At 40.1% G+C, this 14,318-nt stretch overlaps 1 protein-coding gene across 2 annotated transcripts in view; it reads left to right on the top strand.

The window, feature by feature from the left end:
* QRFPR (pyroglutamylated RFamide peptide receptor) overlaps positions 1 to 14,089 on the top strand; it is an 86,630-nt gene extending 72,541 nt beyond the window's left edge. For both annotated transcript variants that reach the window (XM_083174444.1, XM_083174443.1), the window contains one exon: positions 12,529 to 14,089. In XM_083174444.1, the coding sequence (XP_083030570.1) occupies positions 12,529 to 12,902 (374 nt within the window). In that variant the 3' untranslated portion in view covers positions 12,903 to 14,089. The remainder of the gene's footprint in view (positions 1 to 12,528) is intronic.
* Positions 14,090 to 14,318: the final 229 nt, after the last annotated feature.

A 14,318-nucleotide genomic window follows, 5' to 3' on the forward strand; every position in this document is an offset into this window, starting at 1 on the left:
CCACCTGGGACGCAGGGAACATGATCCAGCTTAGGACCCCCCAGGACATCGCAATAAAGAATAGTGATAGTAAAATGGTAAAATTCTAAGTATGGAGGTCCCTACTATATGTTTGGAGGTAGAGAGTGTGTGAAAAAAAAAAGTGCATACATAAATAATAGACAAACATGATATAAAAAGTGACTGTGTATTTAAGTTGTGATGTCCTGAGACAGTCCAGCCAGAGCAGCCCGGGGGCCCCACGCCCAGATGCCAACCCCAAATTTTTGACACTATATACAAATAAATAGGACTTACTTAGAATTACAGTATGCCTCTGTCTCAGTGCAGTCCATGCTGGTTCCCTGCTTAAAAACATTGAGGGTGGTGGGGGAGGGGTGCTAATCTAGATGAGGCATTCTCAAACCTCAGGTGTGTATTTAGTAGAGTAATCCAATTACTCACTTAATCCTATTATAGGGATATATGACAGTGGCTCCATCTGTACGTAATCAGTTATTTATGCCATAAACAGTCCTTGCCCTTATTTCCTATTGTTCGTTCCTTTCAGATAACTTATGAGATGCTTAACATCATTCAGTCTTGTTGACATAGAGCTGCAACATTATTATGCAGTTCTCGTACTGTACCAGGAACCCTTGGCCTTGTTTTTGTAGACGTGAACAAAGATTTTCTAAAGACCTGTGAATATTTATCATTATCTTGTAACAATATCTCCCCTCTTTTCCTCTTTAATAGTTCACATTACATATTCGTTTTTTAAATAATTTCTCTCTCTCATTCTAAAACAATTAATATTTCATGAGACAGGTTCTGCTAATTGAGCAGTAATCTTCTGTCTTAATTTCACTTCACCAATAATTTTGTGAGTTTTCTTTGGCAATAAGTGTCGCATAGCAACAGTAAACTTTTACATTTGTGTTTTATTCCAATTCCAATGACTATTTATATCATATTTCTTTGTGACAACATGATAACTGAGATAGCTTAGTTAATTGTAAACCTTATAGTGTTCGGATTCTGGTGTATTAAACTGCAATAGTTAATGTACAGTATATTTTTAAAGGAAAGAAAGGGTCATTACCCACAGATACAGATAGTGCATGTGGCACTGTATGAAATATGTGTTATGATATACCACTGTACAAACAACTATGTATTAAATATGTGTACATACAGTAAACCCATGTTTTTTCCCAAATATGAGGGAATAATCAAAAGTTTCCAACCTAATATTATTGGTGATTTTTTTAATATGATTTCCATGTCCACCTCATCAACTACAGGCTTTGGCAGCTTCATTAGATTAAGGATATGTCCAATAATGCATGTATAGGATTGTGGTATAGACTCAGGGAATACATACCGTACAGTAATGCCACCTTTGAAGTTAATATAACAGTGAGAATAGTCACCTGTAATATACTGTAAAATGTCCCGTTAACTTCCAGTGTTGTATGAGTGCTTGGTCTATGTTAGGTTTCATCCTTTTGTTTTCAGCTTTTAAGAGTTGTTTCTACTTTTCTTTTTCTTTTTCTAATTTCTGTGCATTCATTGATTGCAGTTTCAGAACTGCATACTGAGCTTCATAGGCATTAATTAGAGCTTCATATGAATCTGAATTGATGCACAGCTGTAAATCTGCTAATTGACTGTCCTTTATATCCTCACCAATTCCTTTCAATCACTCTGAAATCACTAGAGGAACAATTACAGTACTTGCTATTGCATTTCCTGTTGGTTTTATAGTACATTTTTAGGGCTAAAGGTACAGTATGTACTTTGCAGTGCAGGTAGAACAGTTACCATTTACATTTGATCTTTCATGCCATGTCTATTTTCTACACACATTTAGCTGTGGTTTATTTCATGATATGAAAAAGTAGACAATAATTCACCAATAAAAAGAGGAGTTCTTTGTCTGTTTCTTTTATCCCACACTTTCCATACTTCAGTAGTGCGGAGGACATTCATCTCTACATACAGATGTAGCCGCGCTCAACGTTGCCAGGTTTACACTGTTCGCTTCCGTTTGTCAAGCCAAATTTGCATGCTACGATATTACTGCTCGATGCATTTATATGAACTGCAGGAGCTTATTAGACGCACGTGCACGGTGATGGGATTGCGGCAACCGCCACAGGAGTTATATGTGGGGATTGGCGTAGCAACAATTAATTATACATTATGAATAAGTTACAGTATACTGCACAGGGCTATGGTGTGTTTTTTACAGTACATTGTTGTTAGTAATATGATACATTATCATTAATGGACTAACATTATTTACTTTATATATTTATCATGGAGCTCAGAGCATGCACTCTGTAATGGATAGCCAAGTTTCCATGGTGGCTGGCCAAGACTGGTGCTAGAAATGGGAACTGGAGAATGCATGGATATGATAGGGGCCCAATAGGGACTATAATAGTTGGATTAAGTAGGGGCCCACACTTAGGGGTGTGCCAAGTCTTTCTGGAAGCCAGTGCCCCATTTTTGAGCCAACACAGCATCTCATTATTAAGCTGCAGTGTCCGCTTTTTATGCCACATGGTGACTACGAGCTGCAACTTGACATGTTGGTGCCCTGTGCCAAAAAGAGAATAGGTGCCTCCCCTATTTAAAATAAGGACAGCATGTCCCCTCAAAAAAGGGTGTGGTCTTGAGGGGAAGGGATGTGGCCACACAATAGTACCTCCAGTTCAAATTGTGCCACACAGCAGTGCATACATTTTGAAGTAGTGCCCCTTATTCAGATTACATCACACAGTAGTATCTATTATTCACATTACATGTTATGTCATACATAGTGCTAATTATAGTATTTATGACACATAGTGGAACTCCTTGACAGGTTATTCCACACATTATTAATATCCCTTATACACAAAATATAAATTTTTCTTGCTGCCCAGTCAATCTGTAACATCATGACTTCTCTCACTGCAGACTGTGGGAGATAAAGCACAGAAGGCACCACTTGCTTCCCAATGCAATGTATATTACTAGAGGTTCATCCAGAAGAAAATGAGCCATATAAACAGATACTAGTACTGTATACATTACTGCGGGTGCTAGGCAGTGGGGGTTGGGGGCACTAATAGATCATTGCAATCGATATAGTTGGTTAGGTAATCACGCTCAATTCTATCTGTAGTGGGCAACTATGTGTATTCAAGGAGCAGCTGAGTATCAGGGTTGTCCAGTCCCCTATGAGGTATTGCAGTATATACAGTTGGTGATACTTTAGCGCTCTACTTATGCTCTAATGTGTGTGGTATTGAAGTTAAAGATCAAAAAGAAAGAAAGAAATATGCAGGAGGAATGGCAAATGTGATAAAAAACAGATAGTTTTTATTCTAAATGAGTATGTCGTCCTGGAATCTGTCACAGGAATAGGCCAGCGAGGTATCACTCTAGCGCACCCCTCTAAAAGGGGCTTAAGGGTGTCTTTGAGGGACCCCTTCAGGCATAGGTCCCTAACCTGGGACCTATGTTGCGGTAGGTGACCGCAGCGGTCTCCATTGGGCAGGTTAAGGGTGTTGGGATAAGTGCCTGAGCACTAGGGTTTCAGTCCAGAACGTACGGCTAAGTATGTTGTAACCAACAAATAATTGTCTCTGTGGGTGCTGCGGGGACCTCTGTGGGCTGATGTTAACGTCTGTGAGATCTACAGACAGTGGCATCCCACTGGCTGCAGCTTACCCGTCCGGAAGTGCCGCTGTGAGGGAGATACTTCCAGATGATGTGTGGTCCCGGCTCGCGTGCAGGTCTCTTGCCGCAATGTAGCTGAACCTGTCTGCTGTGCGCGTCACTGGGTGTCCGCTCCCACGATGACCCGGCAATTGAAGAGAGTGTCTGTACCCGGCTATGTGCTCAACTCCCGGGCCGGGAGTAGACTGCACTGGCTGGGTTTGTGTCGATAATGGGGTCAGTGTAACTTCCCAATGCGTTTCAGCCTGTCTGCCTTTTTCTAGGGTTCACAGAGTTGTCCACAGAGACAATTATTTGTTGGTTACAACATACTTAGCCGTACGTTCTGGACTGAAACCCTAGTGCTCAGGCACTTATCCCAACACCCGTACCCTGCCCAATTGAGTCTGCTGCGGTCACCTACCGCAACATAGGTCCCGGGTTAGGGATCTATGCCTGAAGGGGTCCCTCAAAGATACCCTTAAGCCCCTTTTAGAGGGGTGCGCTAGAGTGATACCTCAGTGGCCTATTCCTGTGACAGATTCCAGGACGAGATACTCATTTAGAATAAAAACTATCTGTTTTTTATCACATTTGCCATTCCTCCTGCGTATTTCTTTCTTTCTTTTTGATCTTTAAGATCATTGCAATGGTCGCCATATCCATCCACACTGGCACTGACTGCACCACCTTAGTTATGGCCCTGTAGTGCCTCATTAACATGCGACACAGTACCAGGTTATTACATAACACAGTGCCTCATTAATACTGTATGCCACACATTACCCCATAATTATGCAACACAGAACCCAATTAATATGTTTTTATTCCACACAGTCTCTAATCTTATGGCATAGAGTGTCCCATTATTATATCACTCATTGCTTAATTATGTCAAACAAAGCCCCATTTTTATGCCACACCGTGCCCCATTATTATGCCACAGTGCCCCATTTTTATGCCAGTCAGTGGTATTATACTACACAGAGCCCCAGTTTTTCAACACATTCCTCCAATATTATGCCAAAACTGTGAACCATGATCATAGAACAATTACCAATTTTATGCACACATTTGTATGCCACACAATACCTCCATGTTTATGCAACAAATAGCTCAATTTTGATCCAACACCTTGCCTCTTTTTTTTATGCCACACTGTGCCCCATGTCACAAACTATAGTAACTAGGTCTATCAACTCAGGAATTGGCGTTACCTGATTTAAGGGTACGGAGTCTTACCATGCCCAGGGGTTTTTGCCAGTGACCCCTCCAAGTGGGATTTGGGCTTCTGTGGCACCCGACACGTTGGTCGCGGGCCCCCTGGTCAGATTCTCCTTTTGAGCTGATATTTACAAGGAAATGGAATATGGAGAATAGTAGTCGTCAAGCCGGGTCAAGAACATGTGGGTAAAGTAGGTAACGTACGATAAGGCAAAAGAGTAGTCCAATGTTAGGCCGGGTCATACACAGGGAAATATATTTTGCAGTACACTAAGATGAGACCGTCAGTCGCCCAGACACCCATCACTGCTGCCCAGCAACTCCAGACCTGGTAAGTACTCCCCGTGGTCCGGAGGACTGTGACATTACCCTCTCCACTAGGGCTGGGCACCAAACACCTCATAAATGGCGTGTCAGGAAATTTTCGGTTAAACTTTTGAAGTAATCGAGGAGCATGGATATCGGAAGCCTTCACCCACCAATGTTCCTCAGGACCATAACCTCTCCAATTAATTAAGAATTGAACTGACCCTCTTGAAATTCTGGAATCCAAGATCTGGTCAATCTCATACTCTATCGGAATGGCAGAAGGAAGGCGTTTGGGAAGAGAATATTGATTAATGAGTAGTTTGAGCAGTGACACATGGAAGATGTTGGGAATCTTTTAAGACTCAGGAAGTTTGGGTATCACTGCTAGTGGACTCACTACTTGGAGAATGCAAAAAGGTCCAATAAATCTTTGGGCTAGCTGCATTGAATGCACTTTCAGGTGTAAATGTTTGCCTGAAAGCAAAACCTTGTCTCCAGGACTGAATTGCGAGCATCTCCTTTTATAGTTGGAGACCTTTCTATAACAGACTGAAGAAATCTTCACATTTCTCTTCACCTTTGACCAAATGTTCAGAAACCATTTAACTGTGTGCTGGACAGTTGGCAAAGAAATGGAGGAACCAAAATCGGGAAGGATGGGATAAAACCCAGTTTGAATGAAGAAAGGAGAATGACCAGAAGATTCATTAAATAAATTATTATGGACAAATTCTGCCCACGATATCAAAGCCATCTAATTATCCTGGTTGGCTCACACATAAATCACTAAGAATTTCTCCAGATCTTGGTTGACCCTCTCAGTCTGACCATTACTCTGTGGGTGGTAGGCTGACAAAAATAAGTAAGTAAACTGGACTCCTCTATCTGACACTATGTTCTGTGGAAATCCATGCAGTCTAAAGATTTTATACAGATTTCATTCAACTTGAGAGCTGAAAGGAGACCCTTTTAAAGGAATAAAATGGGCTGCTTTAGAAAACCAGTCCACTACCACCCATATCATGTTACATCCACTGTCACAGCCACTGGTTGGAAGTTCGGTTAAGAAGTCAATGGAAATTAGAGATGTGCAGGCTCTGATTTACTCTGATTTCAAAGCAGGATCTTATTAGCTATCAACTGTCAACAACTGTCATGTGATTTGGGATAGCCAATAAGATCCTGCTTTGAAATCAGAGTAAATCAGAACCTGCACATCTCTAATGGAAATGTCAGTCCATGGATGACTTGGAATTGGAAGAGGTTGTAGTAGCCCTGCCAGAGTTTGAATTGTTACCTTGTGTTGAGCACAAATGTCATCCCTTATAACAAAAGGCCACCAGTACTTATACTAATTCTAGAGGTTGTTTTAACACTGCATGCCCAGCGAATAAGGAAGAGTGCATCCAATCCATTCATTTGGTTCGGAATTTGGGGGAAAAAATGTTTTTCCAGCAGGAATTTTAATCTTCTTTGTGGATTTTGTTCATCCAATTCTACAGAAGAAGATGCCTTCAAAACTTGGGGGAGTGCATCAGCCTTGACATTCTTATATCCTGAACAATAAATGAGAATCAAATTAAAATGATCAAAGAATAATGACCATCTTGCTTGTCGGTAATTTAGACAATGGGCTGTCTTCAGATACAGTACATTTTTGTGAATCATATAGAGAGTTACTGTGAATTTTGCTCCTTCTAATAAATGCCGCCATTTCTGTAATGCCAATTTCATTGTCAATAGCTCCTTATCCCCTACTGCAGGGGTTCTCAAATGTTTTCTAATCATGGCACCCTAGAGTATCAGAATTTTTGTATGGCAGCCCTAGGCCCCCCAAAAAATATATAAAATTAAGTAGATTGTGTTTATATGTACTTCTTAGGTTCAGTTATGTGTTAAAGGGCATGATTTACTTCTGAATGTACACATATTTTATGATTGCCAGCCACCAGCAATGGTTTTGTCCATAAATAATTGATCATAAATTATTTGAATTGGTCCTGGACCACCAACCTGTGGCACCCCTGCAAGTGTTCTGAGGCACTTCAGGGAGCCATGGCACATAGTTTGGGAACCACTGCCCTACTGCATAGTTTCATTCAGGTGGTTAGAATTTTTTTGAAAAAAAAAAAAAACACACATGAGGTACCACTTCTTAGCAGTATTCTTCTGGGAGTGGACTGCACAGACTAAGACCAAGGAAGCATCTACCGCCAGAAAATGGGTTTGTCAGGATCAGGATATGAGAATAGGAGCAGACGCAAAAAGTGGCTTAGGAATAGAAAATGCTTGCGTAGCTTCAGGAGGCCAGTTGTTGGTATACTCTACTTTATGGGTGATCTTTGTTATAGGAGCCATTACTGAGGAACAGTTCCTGATGAATTGTCTGTAAAGTTGCAGAACCCTAAAAACCACTGAATGGGTTTAAGACCTACTGGTTTGGAGCAATTGGTTATGGACAAAAGTTCTTGTGGGTCCACACGCAACTCAGTACGCATGATGTTGTATCCCAAAAATGGCATCTCCTGTTGTTCAAAAGAACACTTCTCCATTTTACAATAAAGTTTTTCGAAGTCATGACAATACTTCCTGGACATGGAGACAATGTTTCTGGAGGTTTTCGGAAAAAAATTAAAATGTCATCCAAATAGACCACAAGGAGCATTGCTCAGGCCGTAGGGCATCACTAGGTACTCGAAGTGTATTAAATGATACGCTCCACGAAGGTCTAATTTTGTAAAGACTTGATCCTGTTGAATAGTTCCGAGATCAGTGGGAGAGGGAACCAGTCTTTAACTGTAATCACATTTAGACCCCTATAATCATTACAGGGTCTAAGACCCCCATCTTTCTTTTTCACAAAAAAACAGGTTTGCACCGGCTGGAGACTTGGACTCCCTAATAAAACTGTGTTCTAAATTGCCTTTGATGTAGTCCAAGACCTTCTGGGTTTCAGTCAAGGATAACAGAAACACCCTACCTCGAGGGGGGTCTTCCCAGGCACCAAATCAATGGTGCAGTCCCACTCCCTGTGGGCTTGTAGCCTCACCACTTCCAACTGAACACATCAGCATAGGCTCGATTGGGAGCTGGGACCAAGGAGCTGGAAGAAAAACTGGCTGAAGAAATAGCATGATGGGTCATTCAACTTTAGCAAGGCACCAGCCATGACAATCTGTGCCCCAAGGTAAAAACTGTGGCCTCCTCCAGTCCAAAGTGGGTAAGTGTAACTAAAGCCAAGGTAACCCTAGGATGATGGGATTCTTGGCTGACGGGTGCACAAAGAAATATCCTCTTGTGGAGCACTCTGACTTGCATGGGAAGTCCCATGCTGGATTGTATGCTCGAAAATGGTAACTTGTTCCCATCTACCCCTATGATATATAGAGGACTAGCCAGCACTTGACATTGATTCTTAAGCGGGGCAGTGTCTGAGCCGTAATTAAATTGCCATCAGCACCAGAATCCAGGAAGGCTTTGAGAACAATGGGAGGTCGTTATTCCAGTAGTGTCACGTTAATATTGAATCCCACTGCAGAGACTCGGGAAGGAGTGTGTAACAATGTACCTAGGCTGACCACCCTTTGATCAGTTAGATCTTGTAATTTCCCAGACACTTTGGGCAAGAAGAAAGGAGGTGTCTGGAGTCGCCACAATTTAAGCACAGGCGATTTTAAAGTCTCCTTTTTCTCTCTCCAATAGGAAGACGGAACTTACCAAATTGCAGTGGCTCTTCAGACTGCAGAGCAGAAGAAGTTTGAGGAGCAGAAGAAACAGGAGGAACAAGAGGAATAAATCGTGGAGCTAGCTTGAAGCTGAATTTTCAAGATTGTTCTCACTAATGAAATTCTTTTCCCAGTGCTGAGGCCCAGGCCAAGGCTTATCTGGTCAATAAGGAAATGATGTAGGTGACTTTTGCCCTCTCAGAAGTAAAAGAAGCTGCCTGAACTGAATTAGACACTGGTTCAAAAACCCACAGTATTCTTTTGGATTCCCATCAAACTTTTCCAGGTTTGGAATATGAAGCAGGGTAGCTGCTGCTGCCTGTTGAGCTGGTGCTGGTGGAGGCGGTGGTGGTGGAGCTGTAGTGGCCTCTACTCACTGTACTAAGGTCTGTAAGCATTGCATAATCTGAGCTTTGTCTTGCACTTGCTTGTTTGCGGTACACTTGGATGAGGCTGAAGAGTAGTTGGGAACAAGCTGAGGTCAGTAACGATAGTCTGTAAGGAATATAATAAGCACAAGGGACACTGGAGCAGGATGTGGACCTATACACTGGCAGGAAATGCCTGCCAGAGCATTACTTAAATAGGAGAAGGGCCAGCTGCAAATGTCTGAGGACGTCATCCAAATGCACGCTAGCCCTTTAAGAATTATTTTGAACAGCATGCATGCCCCTACCTTATTTTAAATGTATTTATAGTGTCTGCCGACACCACTTCTCCAGGAAGAGAGTACCAAAGTTTGACTGCTTTGACTGTAAAGAAATTTTTTCTTCTAGATTAACAAAATCTTTTTTCTTCTAATCTAAACTTGTGCCCTTTCGTCCTAGATTCCTTTCTAGCAGTAAAAAGGGTGTTTGACAGTTCCTTATATTGGCCCCTAATATATTTATACATGTTTAGCATACAGTATTCCCCCTTAAACGTCTCTTCTCTAGTGTAAATAGACCCAAATTGCTTAATCTTTACTCATAGCTTAAATACGCCATTCCCCTAATAAGCTTTGTTGTTCTTCTTTGGATTTTTTTCTAATTCTATGATGTCCTTTTTATAGTGCGGGGCCCAGAATTGTACTCCGTATTCGAGGTGCGGTCTAACCAATGATTTGTACAGAGGCATAATTACTTTTGAGTCCCTAGTTTCCATGCCCCTTTTAATACATGCTAGAATTTTGTTGGCCTATTTTGTTGCTATATTACATAGAGCACTACACCCCAGTTTGTTGTCTATTTGAACTCCTAGATCCTTTTCGAGTACTGGTATAGATGTGAAAGGTAGAAGACTTCCTTTGCGCTACTGTGATTGGGATTCACCCATTCAGAGTATGGGAATATAACCCTTAATCCCCCAACAAAAACAACTGTATACAAAATTTACTCTGAATTTAGGCGCTTCCCTATTGGGCACTATGAGAAATGGATAACTGTAAAATACTCTTTTCCTTTCGTGGTGTTTCGATGATTGATCCTCCGTCTCTATGTTCCTCCGTGAAAGAGTGGAGGGAAGCGGAACGTAGAGACGGAGAATCAATCATCGAAACGCCACAAAAGGAGAGTATTTTACAGTTATCCATTTCTCATAGTACCCATTAGGGAAGCGCCTAAATTCTGAGTAAATTTTGTATACAGTTCCTTTTCAAGTACTGAATTACCCAATTCATCCCCGCTTAGGTTATAACTAGCACACTGGTTATGTCTCCCAAGGTGCTTGACCTTGCATTTGTCCACATTGAACCTCATCTTTCACTTTTTTGCCCACTCATCTAGATTGTCAAGATCATTTTGAAGCGTGGTGGCATCTTCTGATGATTTAATAGCTCTGCTTAGTTTTGTATCGTCCGCAAAGATGGATACATTGCTGAGTAGCCCCATCCCAATATCGTTAATAAAAATGTTAAATAAAATGGGCCCTAGAACCGAACCCTGTGGCACTCCACTTAGTACTGGTATCATACTTGATACGGCCTCTATTTTATTTATCAACATCTTGTGTGGTACTGTGTCGAAGGCTTTAGCAAAATCTAGGAAAATCACATCTAGAGCGTTTCCATTATCAAGGTTTTTGCTGTACTCTTCATAGAAACCAAGTAGATTAGTTTGGCATGAATGATTTTTTATGAACCCATGCTGGTTATACTGAGTAAACTATGAAGGTCTACATATTTCTGGATACCATCTCTTAAAAATCCTTCAAATAGTTTACCCACTATTGATGTTAAACTAACAGGTCTGTAATTAGCGGGATCCTCCTTTTTTCCTTTTTTGAATAATGGCACTACCTCTGCTATTCTCCAGTCTTTTGGTACCTTTCCTGATGATAGTGAATTATCAAAGATATAATGTAGAGGAGAAGCTAATTCCTCCCTTAATTCCATTAGTACCCTAGGATGAATCCCATCTGGCCCAGGTGATTTATTTGTTTTGATTTTGCTGAGCCTCAATATTATTTCCTTGGTAGAGAAATCAATATTGCGGTCCGGCTTGTTCAACCCATTTGTGGTATGTGTGCGTTCCACAGTCTGCTCTCCCTTAGTAAACACTGATGAGAAGAACTCATTTAACAGTTCTGCTTTTCCCTTATCCTTTGTAAAACTTTTTCCAGTGATATCGGTTAGTGTTGTCCTTAATTATACATTTACTATTTATGTATTTGAAAAACTTCTTGGGGTTAGTTTTACTTTCAGTGGATATGCACTCTTCATAATCCCTTTTAGCTACTTTGATTGCCCCTTTGCAAATTTTGTTTGATTCTTTGTATTTGGTGAACGCCTCCTCATTTAAGTTATTTTTATAGAATTTAAATGCTCTTGTTTTATTGTTGATTGCTGACCTAACTTTTTTTGTCCAACTATGGTGGCTTTTTTAATTGAATTTACCCTTATTTACTTTAGGAATGTATTTAATAGTTAATTATTCGAGTACATTTTTTAGAGTATCCCACATTTCCTCAGCATTTTTCCCCTCAAAAAACATTTAAGGGAAGCGCCCAACAGCCGCCCGGACTCCTGCCACAGTTGTCAGCACACCCAGTGCCTCCGGACCTGGTAAGTACACCCTGCCGGTGGGCTGTGACAGCCCCATTATATCACATGGTGCCCCAAATATGTCATTTTATTTCTCATTAGGTTTACTTCTTTTGTGGTAGGCTCCAACCTCCTGATCATATAATGTCACAGGCTGCACAGCCTTCAGGTCCCTTAAGTGAAATCACACTTGAGGACCATGGATACTGGAAGATGGGAGCTCTGGCAATCCACTTGTGGTTATAACACATTGCCACTGGTCACCTGTTCTTAGAAAGTGTAGGTTAGAGTGAGGCATCGAGGCTATCATCCCAGCTATTTCCACTTCAGTCCATTGAACCAGTACTGCCAGGATCTTTGAAGAGTGATCTAACAGGTTGCACTGGTCGGTGCCAGGAACAGTTCCACAGTTATCTGTGCCAGCGCTGGTTCCTATTAAAACTTCATGAGCTGATGTTTTTACTATACCAAAATGTACATATTTCTATTCTTATAATTACTGCACCTTGTTAAATTACTTTTTTTTTAATGTATTTCTTTATATTTTATTCCATCTAGGTAATTTTGAAAATGAATATGATGATGTCACAATCAAGATAATATTTGCTGTAGCGCAAATAACTGGATTTTTCAATTCCATTTGCAATCCTATTGTTTATGCTTTTATGAATGAAAACTTCAAGAAAAACTTTTTGTCTGCTATTTGTTTTTGTTTCATGAAAGACTCCTCTTCTCCCTCAAGGAGACCTAGAAACTCAGGCATCACTTTAACTCAACAGAAAACAAGAGATAATACAACAAGTGAAGAAACTAGGAGAGAGGCTTTCAGTGATGGCAATATTGAGGTTAAATTTTATGATCTGCCTGTTTCTAAAAAGACAACAAAAAGAAATATAAATTTATTTACATCAGAACTTACTGTTCATTCTTGACCACAGGTCAAAAACACAATTGTAATTGGAATCATGGACACCACTTATCAAGATTAATTGTGATCCTAGAATTACAGAGAGGATTATGAGCTATGATTTGTTCCGTGATGATTTATTTTCAGCTGTTAGTATAATTCAGTTTTGATTGGACTACCACAAAGTTTTTGAAAGGGGAACATGAACTGTCTTGCATTATAATATTATGAATTTCAAATCATACCTGTAAAATAGTTTGAAATGGCAGCAAGCAGTATAAAGAGGAAATGTATGAATCCTTAGGGGCATTAATCAAATCATGGAGATAAATAAAGTGGTGCAATAAAAAGCACTAACCAATCAGCTTCTACCTCTCATTTTATAGGATCTGATTGAAAATGGCATTTAGGAGCTGTATTTGTCTGCACTGTATCTCTGTCCATGCTTTAATAAATAACCCTCTTAGAGAGTGACATAAAGTTGCTTCTGTCATTTACACAGTCTGTAAAATGTTAGTTAAAAGGTTGGTCAATGACACATTTATAAAGGGTGCAGTGTGTGCGGTGCACATGGACTCTGGGTTCTAGGGGAGGCACCATTTTCCCAGAGACCTGTCCAAGTGCAGTAGACTTTTAGACAGCGCTAGGGTCTCCTAGTGACTGCAAGCTATATATTAATATGTTCCTCTGCTGCCAACCAAAACTTTGTAGAGTGTACCCACAAGGAAAGTAAGCAGTTAGAGAAATACAATTCAGTATTAATCAATTATACTTTGTCTACAGATTTAAATATAACTAATGCCTAAGTTACTAAACACTTATTCATTCATAGAGGGGGGGGGGGGGTGTTTATAAAATCTTGGAGAGAGATAATTATGGTATTGGTTTATATCTCACAATTTTATCTCTCTCTGAGAGAGCTTTGATAAATACCCTTCGTAATGTTGTTATCAAAGGACTTTTTGTATATATTTTTAACAAATATGAATAAAAATCCAGTTTTTAATTAAAATGACATACAGAAAAATGAAAACTAAACATAAAGTATGCTGATAAAGCCCAGTGTATCATGTGTAAAGGTTTCAAATTGAAATGTTGGGTAATTATTTGCACTGTGAAACTCTTTGACATTATATAATGTAATGTCATTACGTTTTTATCATTTAACTTTTATGGCACATTTGTATTTTCTTATTTTTTGTGTGAGGATATATTAAACATTGTACACAGTGGTGGAAGTCATTTTGTTGATTGATTTATATAAACGCAGAAGTGCTGAGGTACTGTACAATATGTTGATGCAGGACTGCCAGTAGAAATTGCATGGTCCAGAGCAAATAATGGGGCAGATGTATTAAGCCTTAACAAGAGATAAATGCAAGGGTGATAAGGAGAGATAAACATCCAGCCAATCAGCTCCTTACTGACTTTTTTCAAACAC

This window comes from Crinia signifera, chromosome 1 (assembly GCF_055691185.1).
Source record: "Crinia signifera chromosome 1, ASM5569118v1, whole genome shotgun sequence".
Classification (NCBI taxonomy): Eukaryota; Metazoa; Chordata; class Amphibia; order Anura; family Myobatrachidae; genus Crinia; species Crinia signifera.